The 26,211-nt window shown below is 47.3% G+C and overlaps 1 protein-coding gene across 1 annotated transcript in view; it reads right to left on the bottom strand.

Annotated features, from left to right (window-relative positions):
* LOC137567897 (caspase-3-like) overlaps positions 1-26,211 on the bottom strand; it is a 161,870-nt gene that overhangs the window by 18,769 nt on the left and 116,890 nt on the right. The window contains exon 5 of the mRNA XM_068278713.1: positions 4,025-4,200. Coding sequence (XP_068134814.1) covers positions 4,025-4,200 — 176 coding nt within the window. The remainder of the gene's footprint in view (positions 1-4,024; positions 4,201-26,211) is intronic.

Below are 26,211 nucleotides of genomic sequence, written 5' to 3'. Positions count from 1 at the left end.
TATATACATCAACCTTAAAACCATACATGAACAGATCATTATAAAATATGAATATCTCATCTAGATTACCCTAGTACCCAAATTGAAGATCCAACTAGCCTTGCATACTAGCAAGTTGTGATAATTATTACCTCCTCTCAAGGCTGTGCTCATAGCTGGCTCTGTGCTCTGTTAACTTCCCCAGAGCTGCTCCATGCTCTGTACACACACTGCTGCTCCATGCTCTGTACACACACTGCTGCTCCATGCTCTGTACACACGCTGCTGCTCCATGCTCTGTACACACGCTCAGGGGTGCCTCTAGCCATTTTGTCACTCCAGGCGAGAAAACCTGTGGCGCCTACCCCCCCCCCTTCCCCCAAAAATAATTGTGGTGTAGCCGCATTTCACCATAAAATACATGTATTGCAGAAGCGTTTCACCAGAAAATAATCATAATGCGGCAGTATTTCACCAGAAATTACACGTATTGTGGCTGCGTTTCACCAGAAAAATACATGTAAAGGCTGCAGTGTTTCACCAGAAATACACAATGCAGGCAGCGTTTCACCAGAAAATACACATAGGCAGGGCTCCACTTTCATGAGGCACAAAGGGGAACAGAAGGAGGCACAGGGGGACTGAATAAGGTACACAGGATGATATAGGGAGGCACAGGGGGACAGAAGGAGGCATGAGGGTCAGAAGAAGTCACAAAGGAGGACAGAAGGAGGCACAAGGGAACAGAAGGAGGCACACGGGGACACAAGGAGGCACAATGGGCAACAAAAGGAGGCACAATGGGGGACAGAATGATAGACAAAGGAGAACAGGAGGTGGTACACAGAGTAGCAGTAGGCGGTACAGGGGGAGAGAAAAAGGCATGAGGACCAGAATGGGGCACAAAAAAGGACAGAAGGAGGCACAAAGTGGGGCAGAAGGAGGCACAATGGGGGACAGATTGAGGCACAAAGGGAGACATAAGGAGGCACAGGAGGAAATAAGGAGGCACAAAGGGGGCAGAAGGAGGCACGATGGGGGACAGAAAAAAGCACAAAGGGGGCAAAGGGAGGCACAGGGAGACAGTAGGAGGCACAAAGGGGAAAGGAATGATGCACAAAGGGGGTCAGAAGGGGGCACAAAAGGGTGACAGAAAAAGGCAGAGGGGGATGTAAGGAGGCATAGGGAGACAGAAGGAGGCAGAGGGGGACAGACAAAGCCACAGGGAGATAGAAGAAGGAACAAAGGGGCACAGAAGGAGGCACAGGGCGACAGAGGAAGGAGCGGGGGGCAGAGGTAGAACATGAGGACTGAAGAGGCACATGGAGACAGAATGAGGCACAAAGGGAGACAGAAGGAGGGACATGAGGACAGAAGGAGGCAGAGTGGGACTGCAGGAGGAACAGGGGGGCGGGGGCAGTAGTAGCACAGGGGGACAAAAAAAGGCACAAGGGGACATAAGGAGGCACAGGGGGACAGAAGGAGGCAGAGGTGGCACAGGGGGAGTGAAGCAGACACATGAAGATAGAAGGAGGCACAAAGGGAGACAAGAGGCATAAAGGGAGACAGAAGGACAAACAGGGGGTCAGACTTGGCACAAGGGACTGAAGGAGGCACAAGGAGACAGAAGGAGACACAAAAGGGACAGAAGGAGGGAAAAAATGATGTACAAGGCACAGAAGGACACAGTGGCAGCTGCCTGCAACCAGTGGCGTAGCTAAGGAGCTGTGGGCCTCGATGCAAGTTTTACATGGGGCCCCCCAAGCACTCTATTGATATGGCGCACCAAAACCTGCCAAGGACAACTACAGTGTCAGAGGTGCAAGAAGTGGATGGGGAACAGCTTGTTAATGATTACCACTATTCAAAGTATCTATAAAAGGGATTATTATGAGCACAGGACCAATATAGAGCTAATACTGCAATTGAGGGAGGGCCCATCGGGGCCCCTCTGACCCAAGGGCCCCGATGCGGTCGCAACCTCTGCAACCCCTATTGCTACGCCCCTGCCTGCAACTTAGCAAGTAATAAAACACCCATGGGGGCGTGACTTAGTCAGGGGGCATGGCTTAGGCCAGGGGGCATGGCTTAATCCAGCAACATGTCGCCCCCAATGGCCTGTACTGCCTATGCCTAGAGGCTCCCCTGCACATGCTGCTGCTCCATGCTCTACACACGCTGCTGCTCCATGCTCTGTACACACGCTGCTGATCCATGCTCTGTACACATGCTGCTACTACATCCAAAGTTGACTGTATCAGGGAAGAAAGGGGGCAGTGCTGTGAGCTGCAGGATGCTTGCAGATATTCTGGTGTCTCAACTTGTGCCTGTCCCCAGACACTGCACAGGCCCTGGTCTAAGGGGGGATTCTGGGCAACTGTAATCTCCCCCTGCGTTTGCCTATGACAGAAGTATTCAGCAATCTGCTGGTGATGCAGCCAAGTTGTGCACCCTACGTATTGGATATGACAAGTACTGCATTCCACAACATATGTTAAATAGCGACTGTTACGGTTAATGAATTGTCATATCCGATGTAAACTGTCGTTGGTAAGGGAAACCACCTGATGGCCCCGTGCATGTACACAGCAATAACGACATGTAGAGTAACCGGATGGAAAAGAACCCATGGTCGAGAGCCAGTTGCAGGGGATAGTGTCAGAGGATACAAATAAGCTAGAGGAGAGTACAGGGCCCCGTAAGTTTAAATCATTCTTGTTCATATATGTGATAAAATCCTGTAGTAGATCCACTGGTCCAGACCAGACAGTAAGCAAATTATCAATGTATATGCTATACAAGGCAACGTATCTCAAAAAGAGGCAGAGCTCCTCCCACCAACCCATATATAGGTTAGAGAGTGATGGAGAAAATTTGATTCCCATTGAAGCTCCACACGCATCTCTGGAGATAAAAACTTTGATCAAATATAAAATAGTTATGTGCAGGGCCGGATTTACCATAAGGCACTGTAGGCACATGACTACATGATGGAAAGGTGGCTCACTCCCCTAGTGCATCCCTCCCTCCTTCCCTGTGCAGAGTCCCAACCGAAGCGTTAGTGAAAGGTTACGCATCAACCTCTTGGCATTCCTCTGACAACAGCTCCCTTCAGTTGCGGTACCACTAGCTACTTAATACTGAATGTACTTCTAGCTACCTAATGCTAAGGTACACCTGTAGCTACCTATGACGGGCAAGGGAAGTAAGGGAGACGCGACAGCTGGACTAGCCAGCACACTTGTGGTATGGTTCAGCAGGGTTCATGGAGGGGAAAGTCTAGGGTGCCAGGACATCTGTGCCTATAGGATCCTGTGACGTAAATCCGGGCCTGGTTATGTGTCAAAAGGAAACCGACACACATATGTACCCAAGTTTGTGTCAATGTGGAGTATCGGCAGTAATGTTGAAAATGGTATTGGATGGCAGTATGGAGTGGGATCGAAGTCTGTGTGGGATCGAAGCGTATAATGCTCTAATGTCCCATGTGACCCACACAGTCGCCCGACCATGAAAACTCGTTCAATCTCCTGGTGATAATTATCACAACTTGCTAGTATGAGAAGCTAGGAGTATCTTCAGTTTGAGTACTAGGGTACCGAATGGCTTGAATTCTAGATGGGATATTAATCTTTTATATTGACCTGTTCATGTATGGTTTTAAGATTGATATATTTTGTACTCCTGTCCAGCTTTTTGCAATGTTTGTGATCTGGCTGGACTAATTACCACTCAGGTGCTTGGTTCAGCCCTGGGTGGGAGGGATTATCTGTATATAAATAATTTCCTGTTGTTTCTGGTGAGCTATGTAAGCACCTGTGTGTCTGGAATGCATCAGTTACTAGCCTGTCTGTTGGATGTACCAATAAAGCAATCTGCATCTAATCTTCATATGGTGTGTTGAGGGCATTTTTATTTTCTTATACTGCCATCCTGTAAAGGGATTGCCTGGCACCGCTGATATGTGCAGGGGGTATGTAGCGGTCTGCTTGTACAATTTACACAAGAAATGTACTTAAAATAAATAAACAAACCAAAAATGTACCTGAGCAAAGAAAAGTTTTGGCTTTCCCACAAGACTTGGGCACTTGTCTGGTTTGAAATCTTGAAACAGAGAGTCCCACTTAATGTGATCATCTTTAATATAAAATCCATCCAAATCTCCATGGCTTAATATAACGCAAACAAAGCAACGATTCTTACTGTGATCTTCTTTAGCAGCTATATATGAGAGTTATAGAGAAAAGAGATGACGTGAATAAAAAAAAATTTGAAAATATAAACTTTGAAATCATAATTTTAAAGTGAAACTTTAGTGAAAATAAACTGATGAGATAAACAATTGCATCTATCCTCCTACTCCTAAATGACTTTTAGGTATTGCACAGTTTTATGTTTTGTTTAAAAACTTAAAAAAGTAGATTTATTATTTTGTCTAAGCACAATAAAACAGTCTGCCCCCTGTTTCAGAGTGCTAAAATCCAGGGCCTTGCAAAAGTATTCACACCCTTTGGCATTTGTCATGTTTTGTTGCCTCACATCCTGGAATTAAAATGGATTGTTTGAGAGTTTACACCATTTCATTGACATATCCTGTCTCCAACTTTAAAGAGTGCATGTTATTACAGCGCCGGGCAGTTTGGTGCAGGGCAAGCCGAAGGACAGGTCTTCTTGCTGCCACTAAACTCACTGGCAGCGTTAAATGCTAACACCCGTCTGAGTTGTCGGAGGGAGATGTAATTCAGGGTCTGGTAACCGAATCACCGTTACATGAGGTGTGCAGCATAGCATTGCTGCTATGACGGCGGCCAGCTTCGGCGATTGACGCCAGGCGCAAAAATGAACTGCTCCGCTTTAAAGATGTATTGTTTGGTTTATTGTGAAGTAATCAACAAGTAGGACAAAATAACTGAAAACTTTAGCACGCATAACTACTCACCTTCCCCCCCCCCCCCCCCCCTCCACACACACACACACACTCCAAAGTCAGTAATTTGTGTGGCCACCTTTTGCAGCAATTACAGTTGCAAGTCACTTTGGATAAATTTCTATGGGCTTGCCCGATCTTAAAGATCTCCATAGCATGATGCCACCACCATGCTTTTCTTGTAGCAATGGTGTCCTTGGGGTGATGGGATGTGCTGGGTTTGCACTAGATATAGCATTTCAATTGGTAGCCGAAAAGTCTAATTTTAGTCTCATCTGACAAGAGCACCTTCCTTAAAACATTAGGGGAGTTGCCCACATACTTTTTGGGAAATTTAAAATGTGCCTTCTTAATTTTAATTCTAAGCATTAGCTTTTTTTCTGGCCACTGTTAGATTAAGCCCAGCTCTATGAATTGTGTGGCTTATTGTGCTCCTATGGACAGATACTTCAAACTCTTGTGGTAGAACTCTGCAACTCCTGCAGGATTGCCTTTGGTCTCTATGCTGCCTGTCTGATTAATGCCCTTCTTGCCCGGTTTGTGATTTTTGGTGGGCGGCCCTCTCTTGGCAGGTTTTTTGTGATACCATGTTCTTTCCATTTGAAGATGATGAATTTGATGGTGCTCCGGGGGATATTCAAAGCTTTGGATATTTTTGTTATAGCTCAGTCCTGATTTGTACTTCACAATAACTTTGTCACTGACTTGTTTGGCGAGTACCTTGGTCTGTAACTACTTCAAGACCGCCCCACGCCAATGGGCATCAAGTCCTAGGGCTCTGTTTTGCATCTCCTGCTCGGGGGGCGGAGCTCTGCCCCGCCTCCAGTCTAAGAGCGGCGATCGCCGCTCGGGAGACTGTTAGACGGCGAAACCGCCATCTTTACATATAGTACAGCGCTGCGATCAGCACAGTGTCACATGGCTGTCCCCTTGGGGGACAAGAGAGCGATTGGCTCACATAGGCAGAAGCCTATGACAGCCGATCACCGTGATTGGCCAGCTGCGGGGAGGGAGGGGAAAATAATAATAATAATAATAAAAAAAAAAAAAACATTTATTTTTTAATAAAAAATACTAACAATAATATTTGTAAAAAAAAAAAAACATGTAAAAAAAAAACAAGGGGGGCGATCAGACCCCACCAACAGAGAGCTCTATTGGTGGGGGGAAAAGGGGGGGGGGGAATCACTTGTGTGCTCTGTTGTGCGGCCCTGCAGCTTGGTCTTAAAGCTGCAGTGGCCATTTCAGCAAACATAGGCCTGGTCTTTAAGGGGGTTTAACACTACAGTCCTCAAGAGGTGTGATGCCTCTTGCTAAGTGGTGTTAAAGACTCTGGGGCATTTCTGAAAAGGTGTGTTTATACTGACAGATCATGTGACACTTAGATTGCACATAGGTGGACTTCATTCTACTAATTGTGTGACTTTAGAAAGTAATTGATTGCACTGGGACTTTTTAGGGTCTTCATGGCAAAAGGGGGTGGGGGGGTGAATACAAATGCACATGCCAAATTTCATTTGAGTAGTGGATACTTTTGCAAGGCACTGTATATGAACTATTGACCTTTTTATCAATCCCCTGTTCTCAGAAGACCTGTTCTCTGCTAGGAAAGTATTTTATGGCTGTATCTCCTTATCAGTAAGGAACCACTATAGTTTGAGTCCCAAATAGAGAAAAACTTTTGGTTGCATAGCTGAATAAAAGAAGAAAGCAACACAGCATGTTTATTTATTTATTTTAGTGGTTGGCACTATCTCATCATGTCACATGTCACTTTAGGTTCCCTTTAAAAAATGTAGTGTATTACTGTAATTCCAGGAGTGCACAGTGAGTAACATCTTCCTCACTTCTGTCTTACCAAAGTGAATTGGATGGGACTCCACTCCCTTTACTTCAGTGTTAAGGTGTGTACTCACATTCAGTTACACTCTACCTGTAGAATGCAGGGTTGATCCCTCAAGTGACAGTTCAGGGCTGAGTGCTGTACAGGCTAACAACGCGTTTTGTTGCTATGGAGCAGGGACAATGGCACATTTAAGGGTACGGAGGATAACAATGTTTTCGGCCTGTACTCGGCTGAGATGATCCGGCACTTTGGATCTTTCAGTGACGTATCAGTGTAACTGTAACATTCTTTCCTAATAAGCACAGCTATCAGTGTCACTGTACACATAGCAAATTTATTTTTCAGAGGTGGGGATATAAGAGATGTCACAAGAGCCCTAGTGGTCTGACCGCACTTAGCCTTCTAAACGGTGCCAGCGCACAGATCGTGCGAACTCTGGTCGCAGTCAATGCGCAGGAACCGTTAAGAGATAGCCGCAGACAAACCACGAGGGTGCCTGTGAGATACGGGTGATTACAACTTCACACACTGGTTCAGGATAGATCTGTCACCACCGCGGTTACCATGGGACCGAGGAGCCCACTGACTGACTAATCCTGCGAATAAAACGGTTAAACACACAATATTCTGTCTAGCCAACAACAAACAAACAGTAGCGTATCTTCAGAGACCCGGGATCAGTTCTGTGTGTGCTGATAAGCAGGGTAGCGGACAGTGAATGACTTGGAGAAAGTCGTTTATTCACGCAATATAAATAATTAATATATACAGACAATTATTAAAATCACAATTATTAAGACAGTAATAGCCAGTATGAAATAAAAAGGGAGAAAATACTTATCGTTTGTGGAAATATGTCCTTTTGTGGGAAAATCATAAAGTTCAAGCAAAACGGTTTCAAGTTCTTAAAGCTCTTGGTTTCAATCAAAGTTCAGCAGAATTCTTTGTTCCGGGTTACAGAAGATGCCAATCAAGATGGCCGCTAGCACATGTGTCCTTTGTTTCAGATGGGTCAGCAAAATGGCCACCAGCCCTATGTCCTCTGGCTGGCAGCAGGATGTTCTCAGATGGGTGGAATGGGAGGACTCTCAGCCCGCCTGCTGGCCAGGTGCTTTTGATGAAGCTGGTTTGGGGGTGTGGCAATGCTGGCCCCTCTGAGTCACCAACCAATGCCAGTCCATTCCCTCTGAGAGATTTTAGGGCTAAACTTATGAAATGCTGTAACTCCTGAACCATACACGTTATATTTAGGGGGGTAACAGCTTCATACTTGGTGGAAAATACAGATTAATATGATATCCGACATGGCTAGTGCAGCAGATCAGGGTCCTGGGTAGATTCATACCTGGGTTGTAGGGGCCCCGGGCCCCTCTCGACTGGTATCAAGAGATCCAGCATGACCCTACGGATCCAATGATACCGCTCTCATAACCACCCTATTTATTGTATTCTGTAAATGGGCAAAAGATTATATAGTACATTCATTTCTTCCTGCTAAGGCTGGAGCCAGGCTGACTGGAGTCCAGCTGTGTCTGCTTCTTGGGATCTCCCTCTCTGAAAGGCCCTGTTGGCTCCTTCAATTAACATCTGAATGTGAGATCAGCTTAGACAAACTTTGAGTTTACACCTCTGGCTTAATCAGCAGTCACAGGGCCAGTCTTCCTGCCAGCTGCTAACAGGGGAAAAAAAACTGCCTATTTAAAAAACCAGGAATGTCAGTCTCTAAATCGCTGGCCTGACTACACTCACGGGCAATCGGCGCAATAAACCGATTGCGTTCTCGTTTCTCACGGCTGTTCCGTGACACCTCCCCTTCCTGACGCTGTGGAGGGGTTGTCAGCAAGACATCTGCCGTAGCAGCCATTGGCGCTGTTGGGTCTAGTTCCCCCTGACACCAGGACAGCCCATCGGCGTTCCAGTGTCGGCCAACCTGGCTGACGGGTCTCGGGTTGCCGGTGCGGCGGGAAAGCCTATTGGAGCCTGTGGCTCGGTTTCCCTGGACCGGTCGCGGTCTGCTACCCTCAGGGTTGACCCGACATGGACCGTTCTGGACAGGGCGTTTGCGCCACTGCAGTCGGACGTGGTGTCTGCCAGGACTGCTGACAACAGGCAGTGGGTTGGTTAGGTCAACAGCCAGCCCACGCAGGGTTCCCCTGCTAAGTGGCTGTGGACCTAAGGGAACCCCGCGGGAATCCCTGGACCTTCCCAGCTCCTGACAGACGGCACATGCCCTGCAGTAGTTCGCTACATCCCTGTATATCCGGGGCCAATAAAACTGGTTCCGAATACCAGTAAGTGTTTTGCGGACACCCGAGTGCCCTGCCAGAGGATTACCATGTGCGGATTTCAGCACATGTCCCCTGAACGCACTCGGGACCACAAGCCATTTGGTATTCGCGTGGGATCTACCTGTAGGGGGCTGTACAGTCTCACTGTACAGTCTCCCACCTTCCCAGTACACCTTGAAAGCGGCCCCGTCTGCGAGGGGCTCAGCAGCTTGCTGCCTGAGCACCTCCAGGCTTGGGTCACTTTGTAGTGCGGCTGAGAATACGGCGCGGTCAGTTTCAGCCAACTGGCTCATGTCACACGAGGCCAGCGGCTGAAAGGTCTCACCCCCGTGGTCAGAGGACGGGGAGGAGGCCGGAACCCCCTCCACCTGTTCTGAGCTCGGGTTCTGAGCAGTGCAGCTGCGCGGTATGGCTAGCACAGGTACACTGTCAGAATGACACAGACGGGCATTACTCAAATCATCGTTGCATGCAGTAATGACATTGACAGGTATAGACATTTTTTCATCACAGACAGGTTGTACAGTAAACTCAGGTACAGTTACAGCATCATCACAACAGACAGTCTGTACATCAAACTCAGGTGCCTTTGAAGCAGGCACTATTGAACCTGGTACCCTTGAGCTGGGCACATTCAACCCACCTCCCCCTGGTGCTCCCCCAAGTGTATAAAGTACCTGGTGGTGGGTGGAGAGTCCGTCTCCTTCCGTGAGCGACAAGGCGGTCGAGGCAGGTTCATAGTAGGACACAAGCTTGCCCAAATCAGTCCCTAGCAACACAGGGACTGGGAGATCCTTCATAACCCCAACAACCCTTTCTTGGACCCCTCCTCCCCAATCCAGCTTCACTCTCGCGTGGGCTATGTGAAAAAGGGTGCCCTCTACTCCAGTAAGGGCAAGGGATCGGCTGGAGCTGATGCTCTCCTTTGGCACAAGGTGTGAGTGAACTAACGTGATGTCAGCTCCGGTGTCCCGGAACCGGTGACAACTTTGTCGTTCACTCTAACAAGTTGCTGCTGGTCGGTTCGGTCGCGGATTTCCTTTCCGCGGGCAAACAGGACAAAATCTGATGATCCAGGCTGTGGTTCGCTGGCGGGTTGCCTCTGCTGTGGGTGAGGTACAGGGGATACAGATGATCCAGGTGCTGGTGGTGTCTGTCTCCGCTCCGGACAGTCGAATTTCATGTGTCCGGGCTGGCGGCAGTAGTGACAGGTGACCTCTCCAGGGGCTGCAGACCTGGGTGCAGAAGCTGTGCTGGGTGGCCTCTGTGGCGGACGGCTCACAGGGGCAGGAGAGTCTGCCGAGGTATTGGACTGACCTCCCCTCCAGCTGGATGGTGCGGTTCTGCGTGCATCAGACACCCGGGTAGTTGCAAAGGTCTCCGCGAGGTCTGCAGCGACAGTTGCTGACGCAGGCTTGCGCTCCAACACAAAACTGCCGTACATCAGCAGGGCAAATGTTCAGAAATTGTTCCAGGACTATCAAGTCCTCCAGGACATCATAAGACCCTTTGGTGAGGCCTAGAGTCCACTGGCGGAGTGTGGTGAGCAAGCTGCTGACCACATCGGTACGAATCAGAAGACTTTTTCTGCCAGGCCCTGAACTTTTTCCGATAGGCTTCTGGCATCAGCTGGTACTTGGTAATGATAGCGTCTTTTATAGCAGCATAATCATTATCCTTCTCCGCAGGCAATTCTGCGACGGCATCAAGCGCTTTGTAGCGCAGCAACGGTGTCAGATGCCTGGCCCACTGGTCTTGGGACAGACGATACTGACGGCATGCTTTTTCAAAAGATCGCAAGAACAAGTCAATGTCTGTGTCTTTCTCAATATTAGCAAATTTAAATTTTGCACTTACGGGTGCTGCAGCTCCTTCAGCAGGGAGGCTGGGCGGTGAACTCCAGCTGGCCTGTTGAACCTTTGCCATGTTGAGCTCATGCTGTCGTCTCTCCCGCGCCTCTGCGGCATCCCTCTCCGTGTGGCGTTCAGCAGCAGCAGCAGCAGCAGCAGCTTTGCGTTCCGCAGATTGGCGCTCCTCACGCATGTACTGCAGGTACTTGTCCAGGTCCGTCTCCATCAGCTGTCGTAATGCCTGCTGCATTATCGGATCAGTACAAACGGACAGTCCAGTACTGGCCGGTTCCAGGCGAGTACCTTCAGAAACTCTGGGATTGGGGTCCACACTGACATTCTCCTGCGTAACTGTTGATGCAGGGCCCTCAGGATGCACAACCTCTGTACGGTCAGGAGTCTCAGTCTCTGGTTCCCCTCGATTGTCAGATGGGCTGGTATCCACTTCAGCGGACACTCCCGGCTCCCGCAGTTGCTGGGTATCCCATTGAAACAATACCGTTACCAGGTCCCCTTGTTTCTTGCGGCCGACATCAATGCCTCTCTCTTGGCACAGATTTTGCAGGTCCGCCAGGCACATTTTCTTGTAGTTCCCGGACATTTCCACGCCAAATAAAATAAAACTTTTGGGGAGGGGTACTGGCTACACAGTCTCTCTGTATATATAAAAAATATATTGCCTTCCAGCTACACCAACGAATTAGTTCGTTTCTTGATAACGCTAGCGCTATCTTAGGTACTTTCAGCACAACACAGGTCCCAACCGCTGCCTAACACTGTCACAGGAGCCCTTAGTGGTCTGACCGCACTTAGCCTTCTAAACGGTGCCAGCGCACAGATCGTGCGAACTCTGGTCGCAGTCAATGCGCAGGAACCGTTAAGAGATAGCCGCAGACAAACCACGAGGGCGCCGGTGAGATACGGGTGATTACAACTTCACACACTGGTTCAGGGTAGATCTGCCACCACCGCGGTTACCATGGGACCGAGGAGCCCACTGACTGACTAATCCTGCGAATAAAACGGTTAAACACACGATATTCTGTCTAGCCAACAACAAACAAACAGTAGCGTATCTTCAGAGACCCGGGATCAGTTCTGTGTGTGCTGATAAGCAGGGTAGCGGACAGTGAATGACTTGGAGAAAGTCGTTTATTCATGCAATATAAATAATTAATATATACAGACAATTATTAAAATCACAATTATTAAGACAGTAATAGCCAGTATGAAATAAAAAGGGAGAAAATACTTATGGTTTGTGGAAATATGTCCTTTTGTGGGAAAATCATAAAGTTCAAGCAAAACGGTTTCAAGTTCCTAAAGCTCTTGGTTTCAATCAAAGTTCAGCAGAATTCTTTGTTCCAGGTTACAGAAGATGCCAATCAAGATGGCCGCTAGCACATGTGTCCTTTGTATCAGATGGGTCAGCAAAATGGCCACCAGCCCTATGTCCTCTGGCTGGCAGCAGGATGTTCTCAGATGGGTGGAATGGGAGGACTTTCAGCCCGCCTGCTGGCCAGGTGCTTTTGATGAAGCTGGTTTGGGGGTGTGGCAATGCCGGCCCCTCTGAGTCACCAACCAATGCCAGTCCATTCCCTCTGAGAGATTTTAGGGCTAAACTTATGAAATGCTGTAACTCCTGAACCATACACGTTATATTTAGGGAGGTAACAGCTTCATACTTGGTGGAAAATACAGATTAATATGATATCCGACATGGCTAGTGCAGCAGATCAGGGTCCTGGGTAGATTCATACCTGGGTTGTAGGGGCCCCGGGCCCCTCTCGACTGGTATCAAGAGATCCAGCATGACCCTACGGATCCAATGATACCGCTCTCATAACCACCCTATTTATTGTATTCTGTAAATGGGCAAAAGATTATATAGTACATTCATTTCTTCCTGCTAAGGCTGGAGCCAGGCTGACTGGAGTCCAGCTGTGTCTGCTTCTTGGGATCTCCCTCTATGAAAGGCCCTGTTGGCTCCTTTAATTAACATCTGAATGTGAGATCAGCTTAGACAAACTTTGAGTTTACACCTCTGGCTTAATCAGCAGTCACAGGGCCAGTCTTCCTGCCAGCTGCTAACAGGGGAAAAAAAACTGCCTATTTAAAAAACCAGGAATGTCAGTCTCTAAATCGCTGGCCTGACTACACTCACGGGAAATCGGCGCAATAAACCGATTGCGTTCTCGTTTCTCACGGCTGTTCCGTGACAAGAGATGACACATGGGAGGAGCCAGAGCAGGAGGAAGAGAGCCAAGAAGTGAGAGAAGCCAGAGCAGGAGGAAGGCAGACAAGAGCCAAAAAGTGAGAGGAGTCAGAGCAGGAGGAGGAGAGCTAAGAGCCAAGAAGTGAGTGGAGACAGAGCTGGAGGAGGGGAGCCAAGAAGCGAGAGGAGCCATAGCTGGAGGAAGGGAGCCAAGAAGTGAGTAAATCTAGAGCAGGAGAAGGGGAGACAAGAGTCAAGAAGTAAGTGGAGCCAGAGCAGGAGGAGGTGAGCTAAGAGCCAAGAAGTGAGAGGAACCAGAGCTGAAGGAGGGGAGACAAGAGCCAAAAAGTGAGAGAAATCAGAGCAGGAGTAGTGATGGGCGTAATGTGCCAATTGATTTTGCTAAATTTTTCAAGTATTTTTCAGAAACAAATTTTCATGTAAAACACATAATTACGATTTTGTGTTATCCGTAATTTTGTGTAATTTTTTGTGATTCAGCTAAATTACGGAAATATGAATTACAAAATTACAAAATTTTTGATAATTACAAATGTACGATTTTGTGTCATAATGAGAGGAGCCAGAGCAGGAGAATGGAGACAAGACAAAAAGTGAAAGGAGCCAGAGCTGGAGGAGGGGAGCCAAGAGCCAAGAAAAGAGAGGAGCCAGAACAGGAAGAGAGGTATACCCACAGCTGTGTTCTGCCAATATGATATGTTGCAGCCATGTACTACCTACCTACATGCTAAAATAAATTGGTACTGCACAACACATGCTTAGTTTTGTGTACAACCAATAATAATGACTATTACATTGATATAATGTAAGGATTCCTCCTGTAGCGTGTTCTCTCCGTTGCGATGGAGCCGCAAATGGACAGTTCTGGCTTGTCTGCCTGCATTCGGTTATGTATTCGCAATTCGTAATGAGTCACATTGTAATTTGCAATTGGTCTTCAGTTCTGGGCAGCTCAGGATGCTGTCATCATTCCACCAATTGCTTGCTACAGCTGAGCTGCGGCCAGATAGCCCTGGATTTCCTGCAGGCATGTTGTTACATAATACTGCATGCATTTACTATGGGAGTCCTTTGCATCCACAACCAGCTAGCAAAGGGTAATCAAGCCAGCTCAGGATTGAATGATTACCATTCAGTTGTGTGGAAATTTGCATGCTTGCATCCATTGGTCAATACCGGCATAAAAGTCTGTCTCCCCTTTTAGACCTCGCCCATCATAGCGATCAGTTAGTATGCTAGTTTGCTGGGCATCGTGACACTCTGTTGTAGATCTGTTATTGTAGTTCTATGTGACATTATTTGTGCTTTAGCTAGTTCTTGATACATATATATGCAGACTTGCTAATATATATTTATCCGTTAGCTGAGCCGTTTGTTATTTTTCTGTATTATTGTTTATTGCCTTGTTTCCATGCCTGATGGATGTTTGCTGCATCCGAGGTGGGTTAGTGAAGTCCATTATCCTGATAGCTTTGATTCTGCCATCACCACGTTGGTGACTAGTAGCATTCCTGCTACTCTAGTCCTGGGAACGTAACTGATAGGCTGCGGTTGCTATTAGTTACGCTCTTTTCTGTAGTCTTGCCTGTGTGGATGCTTGCTAGTGACTATTGTTAGCCTAGCTTGCTCTGCTTCTGTGGACGTAAGTGATAGGCTGCGGTTGCTATTAGTTACGCTCTTTTCTGTAGTCTTGCCTGTGTGGATGCTTGCTAGTGACTATTGTTAGCCTAGCTTGCTCTGCTTCTGTGGACGTAAGTGATAGGCTGCGGTTGCTATTAGTTACGCTCCAATCTTAAGTCCTGTCTTGTATCTGTCTGAATGCTTGCTATCGCAAAGGCAGCGCAACATCGCACTGCGCTGCCATTGTGTCTTATTTGTAGCAATATCGGAAGTCCAGAGTTGCAGGTGCTCTGAGCAGCCTGTGTAGCATCTTCCATTATTCAGCTACCAGCCTTGTTGCTCTGGGTGGTCAAAGCATAACCCCCAAGCATTACGATTGTGATTTGTAAACAGACAGTATTGCTTATGCACACAAGCATTACATTACATATAACAAATACAGTAGAGTCACGGTTAACCGGAACTCAAGGCAGGGGAGAATGGGGGCGTTCTCACTGCAGTTTGCAGAGTATTGGACAGCGCTAGTGACTTAGTACTAACAAATGATTCAGGCACTGGTCTTCTTCTCTAATGTAGCACTCAGAGGCTTTGTGGCGTCCTTGTATGGCTCCCTGGCATGTGACCTGACCTGCATCAGGTCACGTGATGCATTGGAGGCTTGGAGCCATGCTTGGAGGATGCTGCAAAGCCTCTGGGAGCTACGTGAGAGAAGAAAACTGGTGCCTGGAGCAGGGGCATAACTAGGAATCACCGGGTCACCCCTGCAGAACCTCTGATGCCCCCCCCCCACCCGGGTGGCCGGTCAGGGACATTTTTGGGGGCTGGAGGGATTGCAGATTGAGGGGAAAGTCATGGCTACACATCAGCGGGCAGAGGGGACGGCGTCTGACGCTATACAGGAAGTAGCGTCAGACGCTAGAGAGAGGAACATCCGCGGTGGAACGCAAGGAAGGTATGTGTATCTACCGCTGCCCGCCAATGGCACCTACACTGTAATTGATGTTGGGGGGAGCGCATAGGGGACCATCCCCCTCCCCGCCGATGTGTGGCTATGGCTTTCCCCTCATGCTGCGACCCCTCCAGCCCCCCAAAATGACCCTGAGCAGGCTAGTGTGCAACGGCTGCATCCCCTATTGTTACGCCCCTGGCCTGGAGGATTCTTAACTTGCTACTGCTGTGCAATACTCTGTCTTAAAGGGAACCTATACTGAGAAGCATACGGATTTTTCCTTTTAAAATAATATCAGTTGCCTGACTCACTTGCAGATCTTCTGCCTCTAATACTTTTCACCACGGCCCCTCAACAAGCATGCAGATCAGTAGCTCTGACTGAAGTCAGACTGGATTAGCTGCATGCTTGTTTCAGGTCTGTGATTCAGCCACTACTGCAGCCAAAGAGATCAGCAGGGCTGCCAGGCAACTGGTATTGTTTAAAAGGAAACGTTTATATCCCTCTCAGTTTAGGTTCCTTTTAAGTTAATGGGGGGGAGGTTAGTGTTATAATTGACGCCGGTAACTTCTGAAGCAACTGGCAAGCACACATATCCAGCATCAGGCAATCCCCGCATGTGCCAGATAAATGAGAGTCTACTGTCGTAGAATTTACTTCCAATCAATTGAAAATTCAACCATTTGAATTGTAATTTAGGAGTAAATGTTGCATTGTATGTGCTGCCTTTATTACAGGACACTTCCTAGGATATTAAGTATTTATTTGTGAATTTCTTGTATAATTATCTTACTGGTCAATCTTCTGAACTCCTTATTCTGTAATGCCAGTAAGACTCATAGGCCCATATGCAATTTTCTTTTTCTTTTGAGTTTTCTCCTGGGTGACATTTTTACAACTTATCATAAAATACATTTTAAACCACCAGTAAGCAAGGAAATGCTCTAAATACATGTGATAGTACTTTTTCAACAACTTTTGAGTACTTTTTCAATTGTAACATGCTGAAAAGTTAGTTTAAAGAGAAGATGAACATTTTCTCCTAGAAGAAAACTCAAGTGAAAAAAAGAATTGCATATGGCCCATAGGGCTCCATTCACAAAAGGGTGCTAACTCAGTTAGCACGCCTAAAAGCTTTTATTGATCGCGCGCAAAGTTTAGCACTGCGTGGCGATGTTTTAGGTGCACCTGGTGCAACGATTCGCACGCGTCGCGCAGCGCTAAACTTTGCGCGCGCTAACTTAGGGCATTAGGCGTGCTAAGGGGCTTTTAGGCGTGCTAACTAAGCTAGCACCTTTTTGTGAATCAAGCCCATAATCTGAACACCATAACATTTGCACTCAACATGTTATCTGCCCACAATGCCTTTGGTCAAAATGTGTCATGAGAAAAAGAAAATACATCCCCTTTCAACTCTAAAGGGGCCCATACACTTACCGATTTTCCCGCCGATATACAGCCGATTCGATCACCGTGATCGAATCGGCTGTGAAATCGTTGCGCACACGCTGACCGAACCATCAATTTCCGTCCGAAATAGCAGCGAAATCAATAGCAGCGTTCGAATGCTCGACGACCGACGCTAGCGGCTATACATTACCTGCTCCGGCCGGCACGAGTCCCCGCGGTCTCTTCTCCGCTCTGGGTTCCGGGTTTCGGACCGGCTGGCTACTGCCTGCAGGAAGTTTAAACAGTAGAGCGCCCTCTACTGTGGGGGGTGGGGGGGTGCCGGCGGCAGCTTCACAGATGGTGAATCGATTTCATGCTAGATCATCAGATAGATTTCTGATCTATCTGATGTGTTTAGGATCATTTTTTACTAGGAACAGATATTGAAAATCGATCTGATGGCATTTTTTTTGCCATCAGATTTCCATTAGGTCCAATGCAAAATGATAAGCAATCTCAACAGATCGACCTAGATTTTCCAGCATGTCAGATCGAAATTGGCTGAAAATCTATCGGTCAATCGATTTGCGATCGATCGATCGGCCGCTAATCGGCTCAGTGTATGGGCCCCTTAATCTTGTACATATCAGGACATAGTGTAGAATCACCTGATCCCTAGCCAGTTCTACAATTATATCAAACCTCAAGTGTAAAACAACACACAACATATTCCACCACTGTACCAATACTGGTAATTATTTAGTAAACACTGAGAAAAAATGAAGACACCATGTAGGAAAAATGAAGTATACCCCATGATTCAGTAGTTTTCAGTTCATTAAGATTGGTGATCATTCATATATGCACAGCTCTCTTAGGCCTTGATTTACTAACCAGCTCTTACCTACTTTGCATGCCTAAAGGCTTTGGGCGTGCAAAGTAGGGCGCTAAGTACTTTGCGCCCACCTGATCGCACGCAGGGTGGTGCACCGAAAATGTTGCGTGATGTGACGATAACGTTGCACTGTTCGCGCACTAATTTGCCTCTGCGTGCGAAATGTCGCATCGAGGATGCAACGTTTGTTTCTCGTGTAAAGGCGAATTAGTGCATGAACGGTGCGCACCGCCCTGCGCGCGATCAGTACTGTTTTGCGCGCACTAACGGTTGCGCACCACTTAGCGCGCGATTACCAGCTTAGCGCTGTGGCGCTAATGGTTAGCACTGGTTAGTGAATGAAGGCCTTAATGTCTTACCACAGTCTTTCCATGAAGTCTGGACAAACTAATACCACTAATACATTATCTGGGAAATGGGGAGGTACAACAGCCAACTAATATGAATATCCGGGAGGGGGGGTCACAAAGGCCACCTAAAATGCTATTTGGGCGATGTGGGCCTCATGTTTATTTTTGCCCAGGGCCCAATTTCACCTAAAATTAGCCTTGCCCGAGACACCTCTCTCAGTTTGCTGGTACTTGGACAGAATAGTGGAAAACCTATTTGCATTGTGTGGCTGAGAAAGGCATGATTACAAGTGCTTGGCTACAGTGCATTACTTTATCCACATTTTGTTGTGTTACAGCTTTTTTCCAATATGGATTCAAAATGACAACGTGAAAACGTTTACTTGAGGTTTTGGCAAATTCATTTTTGAAAAAAAGAAAAAAGTAAAGTATTCACAGCCTTTGCTCAATACTTTGCTGATGCACCTTTGGCACTAATTACAGCCTCAAGTCTTTTTGAATATGATGCCACAAGCTTGGCACACCTATCCTTGGTCAGTTTTGCTCATTCCTCTTTGCATCACCTCTCAAGCTACATCACGTTGGGATGGAAAGCATTAGTGCACAGCCATTTTAAGATCTCTCCAGAGATGTTTAATCGGATTCAATTCTGGGCCCTCCCTGGGCCCTCAAGGACATTAACAGTGTTATACTGAAGCCACTCCATTGATATCTTGGCTGTGTGCTTAGGGTCGTTGTCCTGCTGAAAGATGAACCGTCGCCCCAGCCTGAGTTCAAGAGCTCTCTGTATCAGGTTTTCATCCATGATGTTTCTGTACATTGCTGCAGTCAGCTTTCCCTTTATCCTGATTATTCTCTTAGTTCCACTTCCTGCTGCAGAAAAACATCCCCACAGCATGATGCTGCCACAACCATGCTTCACTGTAGGGATGGTATCGGCCTGGTGATGAGCGGTGCCTGGTTTCCTCCAAACGTGACACCTGGCATTCACACCAAAGAGTTCAATCTTTGTCTCCTCAGACCAGAGAATTTTATTTCTCATAGTTTGAGAGTCCTTCAGGGGTCATTTGGCAATCTCCAGGCGGGCTGCCATGTGCCATGTGTTTGTTGTCCTTCTGGAAGGTTCTCCTCTCTCCACAGACGACCTCTGGAGCTCTGACAGAGTGCCCATCAGGTTCTTGGTCACCTCCCTGACTAAGGCCCTTCTCCCCGATTGCTCAGTTTAGATGAGCAGCCAGCTCTAGGAAGAGTCCTGGTGACTTTGAACTTCTTCCACTTCTGGGTGATGATGGTTTGGATGCCACTGTGCTCATTGGGACATTCAAAGCAGCAGAAATGTTTCTGTAGCCTTCCCTGGATTTTTGCCTCAAGACAATCCTGTCTCAGAAGTCTACAGACATTTCCTTTGACTTCATGCTTGGTTTGGGACTTTATATAGACAGGTGTGTGCCTTTCCAAATCATGTCCAATCAACTGAATTTACCACAGGCGGACGCCAATTAATTTGCAGAAATATCTCAAGGATGATCAGGGGAAACAGGATGCGCCTGAGCTCAGTTTTTAGCTTCATGGCAAAGGCTGTGAATACTTAAGTGCTTTCTCAATTTTTAATTTTAAATAAATGTGTCAAAACCTCAAGTAAACTTTTTTATGTTGTTATTGTGGGGTGTTGTGTGTATAATTCTGTGGGAAATTATTTTCTTATTTACTCATGTTTATTTTATACTTCCACAAGGGCCAGAAAAAGGTTCTCCAGCAGTAGAGGTGGAGATCTCAAAGTGTGCCCCCTCTCCCCAATTGTGTCCACCCCTGTGTAACTTGCAGATGTGGCCCCAGCAGCTAAATGTTACATGTTACGTATCCCTCTTCCCCAAGTTAGATAGCCAGATGAGCCCTCCTCCTGAAGTTAGATAGCTTGATGCACCCCCAGTATTAGGCAGGCCCCTTCCTCAAGTTAGATAGCTAGATGTACCCCAGTATTAGGCAGCCCCCTTCCTCAAGTTAGATAGCTAGATGTACCCCCAGTATTAGGCAGTCCCCTTCCTCAAGTTAGATAGCTAGATGTACCCCCAGTATTAGGCAGTCCCCTTGCTCAAGTTAGATAGTTATATATACCCCAGTATTAGGCAGCCCCTTCCTCAAGTTAGATAGTTATATGTACCGCCAGTATTAGGCAGCCCCCTTCCTCAAGTTAGATAGCTAGATGTACCACCAGTATTAGGCAATCCCCTTAATCAAGTTAGATAGCTAGATGTATCCCAGTATTAGGCAGCCCCTTCCTCAAGTTATCTAGCTAGATGTACCCCCAGTATTAGGCAGCCCCTTCCTCAAGTTAGATAGCTAGATGTACCCCCAGTATTAGGCAGTCCCCTTCCTCAAGTTATATAGCTAGATGTACCCCTAGTATTAGGCAGTTCCCTTTCTCAAGTTAGAGAGTTATATGTACCCCAGCAGGGCTGCCATCAGAATTTTTGGGGCCCCTCACACATCATCAGGCCTGGGTCCCCCCATCCCTGGGCCCACCCACTGGTTGCTGTTCCCACCCACTAGCCACCTCACCCCCGTGTCCATGTCATGTGCGAAGTGCACTGCAGCAAAAAATTTGCATGGCTCCGACACTGAAGAAAGCGGCATGCACAGTGTAATGTGGCAAAAACTGGGTGTGACCATGACATGTTGGTGGAACCAAATACTAGCAAAATACAGGTAGTGCCCATTTAACAAATGAGATAGGGACTTGTAGGTCTGTTCTTATCCTTTATCCATTCTCTTTTGTCCCCCTCTTTTCTTCCTGTGACTCTTTTGTCCCCCTCTGTCTCACCTCAGTTTGTGCCTCTTCTGTGTCCCTCTGTGTGACCTCATGTTCCCGTCTCATCTCTGTTCCCCTGTGCCTTTTTTGTTCACCTGTTCCCCCTGTGCCTCTTTTATCCCTATATGTTACCACTTGTCCCCTTCTGTCTCCGCTCATCCCCCTGCCCTAGCCAGGTATATTTGTGCCCCCAGTATAGGTATCCAGCTCCCCAAGTTCAAGCGCTGTCATCACTCTTTTCTCAGTGTTGGAACGTGGTGTGCTGGTTAGTGAGCCACAAGCCCGCAGCCCTCAGAAGCCCTGGGCCCCCAGAAGTCTTGAGCCCCTCACTGCAGTGTCAGTTGTCCCCCCCTGATGGCTGCCCTGTACCCCAGTATTAGGCAGCCCCCTTCCTCAAGTTAGATAGCTAGATGTACCCCCAGTATTAGGCAGTCCCCTTCCTCAAGTTAGATAGCTAGATGTACCCCCAGTATTAGGCAGTCCCCTTCCTCAAGTTAGATAGCTAGATGTATCCCTAGCATTAGACAGCTCCCCACACTCAGAGTTACGAGCTGAGCTATAGAAGTGCTACTCACCTCAGTGCATTGGCATCTGTTCAGCATCTCCCTCTAGTGATGCACGTAATGAGAGACACCACTAGAGGGAAACATAGAGAAGAGATACTAGGAGCATGCAACAGGCTGAAGATCCCAGTGCAGACAGGAGATGTGAGAAGCACTTCTACAGCTCTGCTTGTGACTCTGCATATGACCGGGTGAAGGGGGCGCTGGCATTCCCCTTGAGCAGAGGCATATGTAGAAGGGTGCATGCATGGCAAGTGCTATGGGCGCCAATAGCACTGTGGGCGCCATGCCTGCACCCCTGTTGTGCCACTGAAGACGCCTGGTATGTGTTCCGATAGAGGAAACACACAGGCAAAGCTGGTCAGCTGGTCAGCTGCTCGTTCTGTCCAGGGGGAGAGAAAAGAGGAGGCGCCACTAGGGGGAGCTCCAGGCGAGGGATAGTGCACTGAGCTCTAAAGGCTCGTGCAGAGACAGGGAAACATGCGGAGAAGGATTGTAGGGAACACGCTGAGCAGGATGGCGGGGCTCCCTCGCTCCAGCTGCAGAGAGATGGAGACTTGGGAGGCAAGTGACTGAATCTTCTCACTGTTCCACAGGTGGATGACCAGCAGAGCTTTCTATGCCTGCCTGCACTATTGTTCCCCTCCTCCAGGTCCCAGGCAGTGTTGCCAACCGCCCGTAAATTTTGATACAAAATGAGCTGCCCGTGAATTCCGTAAGGAATTCAGCAGCGTCCGTAAGGGCGGCCAGTCGGCCGCCCGCCCTGTTCCAGGAGGACAGCAGCGCAGTGGAGGAAGAGCTGTGGGCAGCGGTGGAGAAGGGGGGCAATCTCCCTCCCTTCTCTCACCTTAGTGCTCCCCTCCCTCACTGACTGTCCCCTCCTGATCTAAGTGCGGAGTGGCGTTTGGCAGGGGGCGGGACTTACCTTCCGTCTCGCTCCTACGCCGAAAGTTCTGCTGCTCTGGTCTGGACCAGACCAGAGTAGCGGCAAATCATCCTGCGCCGGCGACGAGACGCAGGTAAGTTCCGCTCGCTGGCGCCTGCCAGCCACTCAGCACTTAGATTAGGAGGGGACAGTCAACGAGGGAGGGGGGGGGGTAGATTGCCCCCCTTCTCCACCGCTGATGCCACAGCTCTCCCTCCACTGTGCTGCTGTCCTCCTGCTGGGGGAGGGGGGTCACCTGGCTACCTATTGTGGGCACATATACCTTTGGCTACATATACTGGGCACATGTACCCCTGGCTACATATACTGGGCACATATAACCATGACTACATATACTGGGACATATACCCCTGGCTACATATACTGGGCACATATAACCCTGGCTACATATACCCTGCCTACATATACTGGGCACATATACCTTGCCTACATATACTGGGCACATATACCCTGCCTACATATACTGGGCACATATACCCCTGGCTACATATACTGGGCACATATACCCCTGGCTACATATACTGGGCACATATAACCCTGACTACATATACTGGGACATATACCCCTGGCTACATATACTGGGCACATATAACCCTGGCTACATATACCTGTGGCTACATATACTGGGCACATATACCCTGCCTACATATACTGGGCACATATACCCCTGGCTACATATACTGGGCACATATACCCCTGGCTACATATACTGGGCACATATACCCCTGGCTACATATACTCGGCACATATAACCCTGACTACATATACTGGGACATATACCTGTGGCTACATATACTGGGCACATATACCCTGCCTACATATACTGGGCACATATACCCTGCCTACATATACTGGGCACATATACCCCCTGGCTACCTATTGTGGGCACATATACCTCTGGCTACATATACTGGGCACATATAACCCTGACTACATATACTGGGGACATATACCTCTGGCTACATATACTGCGCACATATATCCCTGGCTACATATACTGAGGACGCTGGCTGTTTGCCATTATGTGCATTTACTGGTGAAAAGCTGTCTTCTTATTATGTGCATTTACTGGTGAAAAGCTGTCTCTTATTATGTGCATTTACTGGTGAAAAGCTGTCTCTTATTATGTGCATTTACTGGTGAACAGCTGTCTTTTATTATGTGCATTTACTGGTGAAAAGCTGTCTCTTATTATGTGCATATACTGGTGAAAAGCTGTCTCTTATTATGTGCATTTACTGGTGAAAAGCTGTCTCTTATTATGTGCATTTACTGGTGAAAAGCTGTCTCTCATTATGTGCATTTACTGGTGAAAAGCTGTATCTCATTATGTGCATTTACTGGTGAAAAGCTGTCTCTCATTACGTGCATTTACTGGTGAAAGGCTGTCTCTAATGTGCATTTACTGGTGAAACGCTGTCTCTCATTAGGTGCATTTACTTGCCATGCCCAGTCTTGTCACCACGGCGCGCTTTGCGCACCGCAAATTTCCTCGAACATGTTGCCCCCTACCCATTTGACTGCCCCTTCGTACGTGTCAGTCTAGAACCGGCCCTGTACCCCTGCCTACATATACTGGGCACATATACCCCTGGCTACCTGTTCTGTGGACATCTATACCCCTGGCCACCTATTCTGGGGACACCTATAGACCTGGGGCTACCAATTTTTGGGGTACCACTGCTGTCAGATTAAATGTATTTTGGGGAACTGCTGCCAGATTATGTGTATGTTGGGGGAATCGCTGCTGCCAGATTACATCTATTTTTGGGGAACCACTGCCATATTGTCTGTATTTTGGAAGAACCTCTGCCAGATTACGTGGATTTTTGGTGAAATGCTGTAAGATTACATGTATTTTGGGGGAAGGGGGGGGGAAAACACTATGGCAGAGCTCAAACTTCCCTGGCAGACCTTTTACAGCAATACTAAAATCATGTATATTTGGCCCCACCCATGACCACGCCCACATTCTGTTGTGTGACCACGCCCATTCGTCAGTAAAAAAATCTTTTGTCAGTAAATTTTTAGGTATTTGTCAGTAAAAAAATAACGTGAAAGGTTGGCAACACTGGCCCCAGGATGACAGATCTGCTAGCCCCTCCCCTCGGCATCATGTTAGTGGAGATGGGAGGAGAGCTAAGCAGATACATGCAGGATGGGGAGTAGTATTGTCAGCTTAGGCCTGTACAGGGGGAAGAGGGAGCATTGTTAACCTATTTTGGTTCATGGACGTAGAATCTACGTCCAGGAACCATGCGCGCTACCGCGTGCTCCCGCGGCCGATCGCGCGCGTGCACGCGCACTCCCGGCCGCGGATTCGGTAGCCACGGAATCAATGTATTGGGCTATGGTGCCCGATCACTGATTCCTCTCCCCCGCTGAAAAAGCGACAGCTTCTCTCGGAAGCTGTGCTTTTTCTGGCTGCCACCTCCCCCATGCATCGCTTTAAGCGTGTGTTACGCTTAGAGTGACGTCATGTAAACAAACTCATGGCCATCTTGTGGCCAAAAAGTAATACTACAACTGAAAGTAAAAAAAAAAAAATTAACACACATTTACATTATAAATCTATTGTTTTCCTCCCACCCTCCCAAAACTACCCAAATAAAATGTTTACTATAAAAAAAACCCCATTACAATAAAAAAAACAAAACATGTAAATATTTACCTAAGGGTCTAAACTTTTTAAATATCAATGTAAAGATGAAATATTTCTATTTTTTTTTTATTTTAAACTTGTAAATAGTGATAGATGCAAAATGGAAAAAATGCACCTTTATTTCCAAATAAAATATTGTCGCCATACATTGTGATAGGGACATAATTTTAACGGTGTAATAACCTGGATATATGGGCAAATACAATACGTGAGTTTTAATTATGGAGGCATGTATTATTTTAAAACTATAATGGCTGAAAACTGAGAAATAATGAATTTTTCCATTTTTTTCTTATTCTTCCTGTTAAAATGCATTTACAGTAAAGTGGCTCTTAGCAAAATGTACCCCCCAAAGAAAGCCTAATTGGTGGTGGAAAAAACAAGATATAGATCAGTTCATTGTGATAAGTAGTGATAAAGTTATAGGCTAATGAATGGGAGGTGAACATTTCTCACGTGAAAACGACGGAACGCGAATGGGTTAATATCTCTATGGAGCATAAACTCTCCAGGCAGGGTCTGGTCAGCTGCAGTGTGAATAGTGCACTGACAGGCTACCCTGTTATTGCTGTGTGAAGGCTGCACTGTGACTCTCACAGGGGGACAAGAATGTGATGAGCAGTCACTGTGGGTGCAGACTTTTCTTCCTTGCAGAGTGTGTGGTATTGGAGGGGAGAGGGGGCTGTAAAGGCAGCACTATTTTATTCTGAAAATGGGCATGCACAGATAAAATATACTTGGAGAATAACAATGGCTGACAAACAATTAGCACTATTGCAATTGTAAAGTGATGTAATACTGTACTATCTCTCGCTTTCCTCCCTTCTCACCCCTTTCACTTTCTCTACTCCTTTACTTGCTGTCTCTCTCATAATCTCTTTGCCCACCTGTTCTGTCTTGCT

The sequence above is a fragment of the Hyperolius riggenbachi genome, chromosome 1, assembly GCF_040937935.1.
Source record: "Hyperolius riggenbachi isolate aHypRig1 chromosome 1, aHypRig1.pri, whole genome shotgun sequence".
NCBI lineage: Eukaryota > Metazoa > Chordata > Amphibia > Anura > Hyperoliidae > Hyperolius > Hyperolius riggenbachi.
Note: the sequence above shows the minus strand (reverse complement) of the source record. Positions and strands in the feature narration are given on the sequence as shown.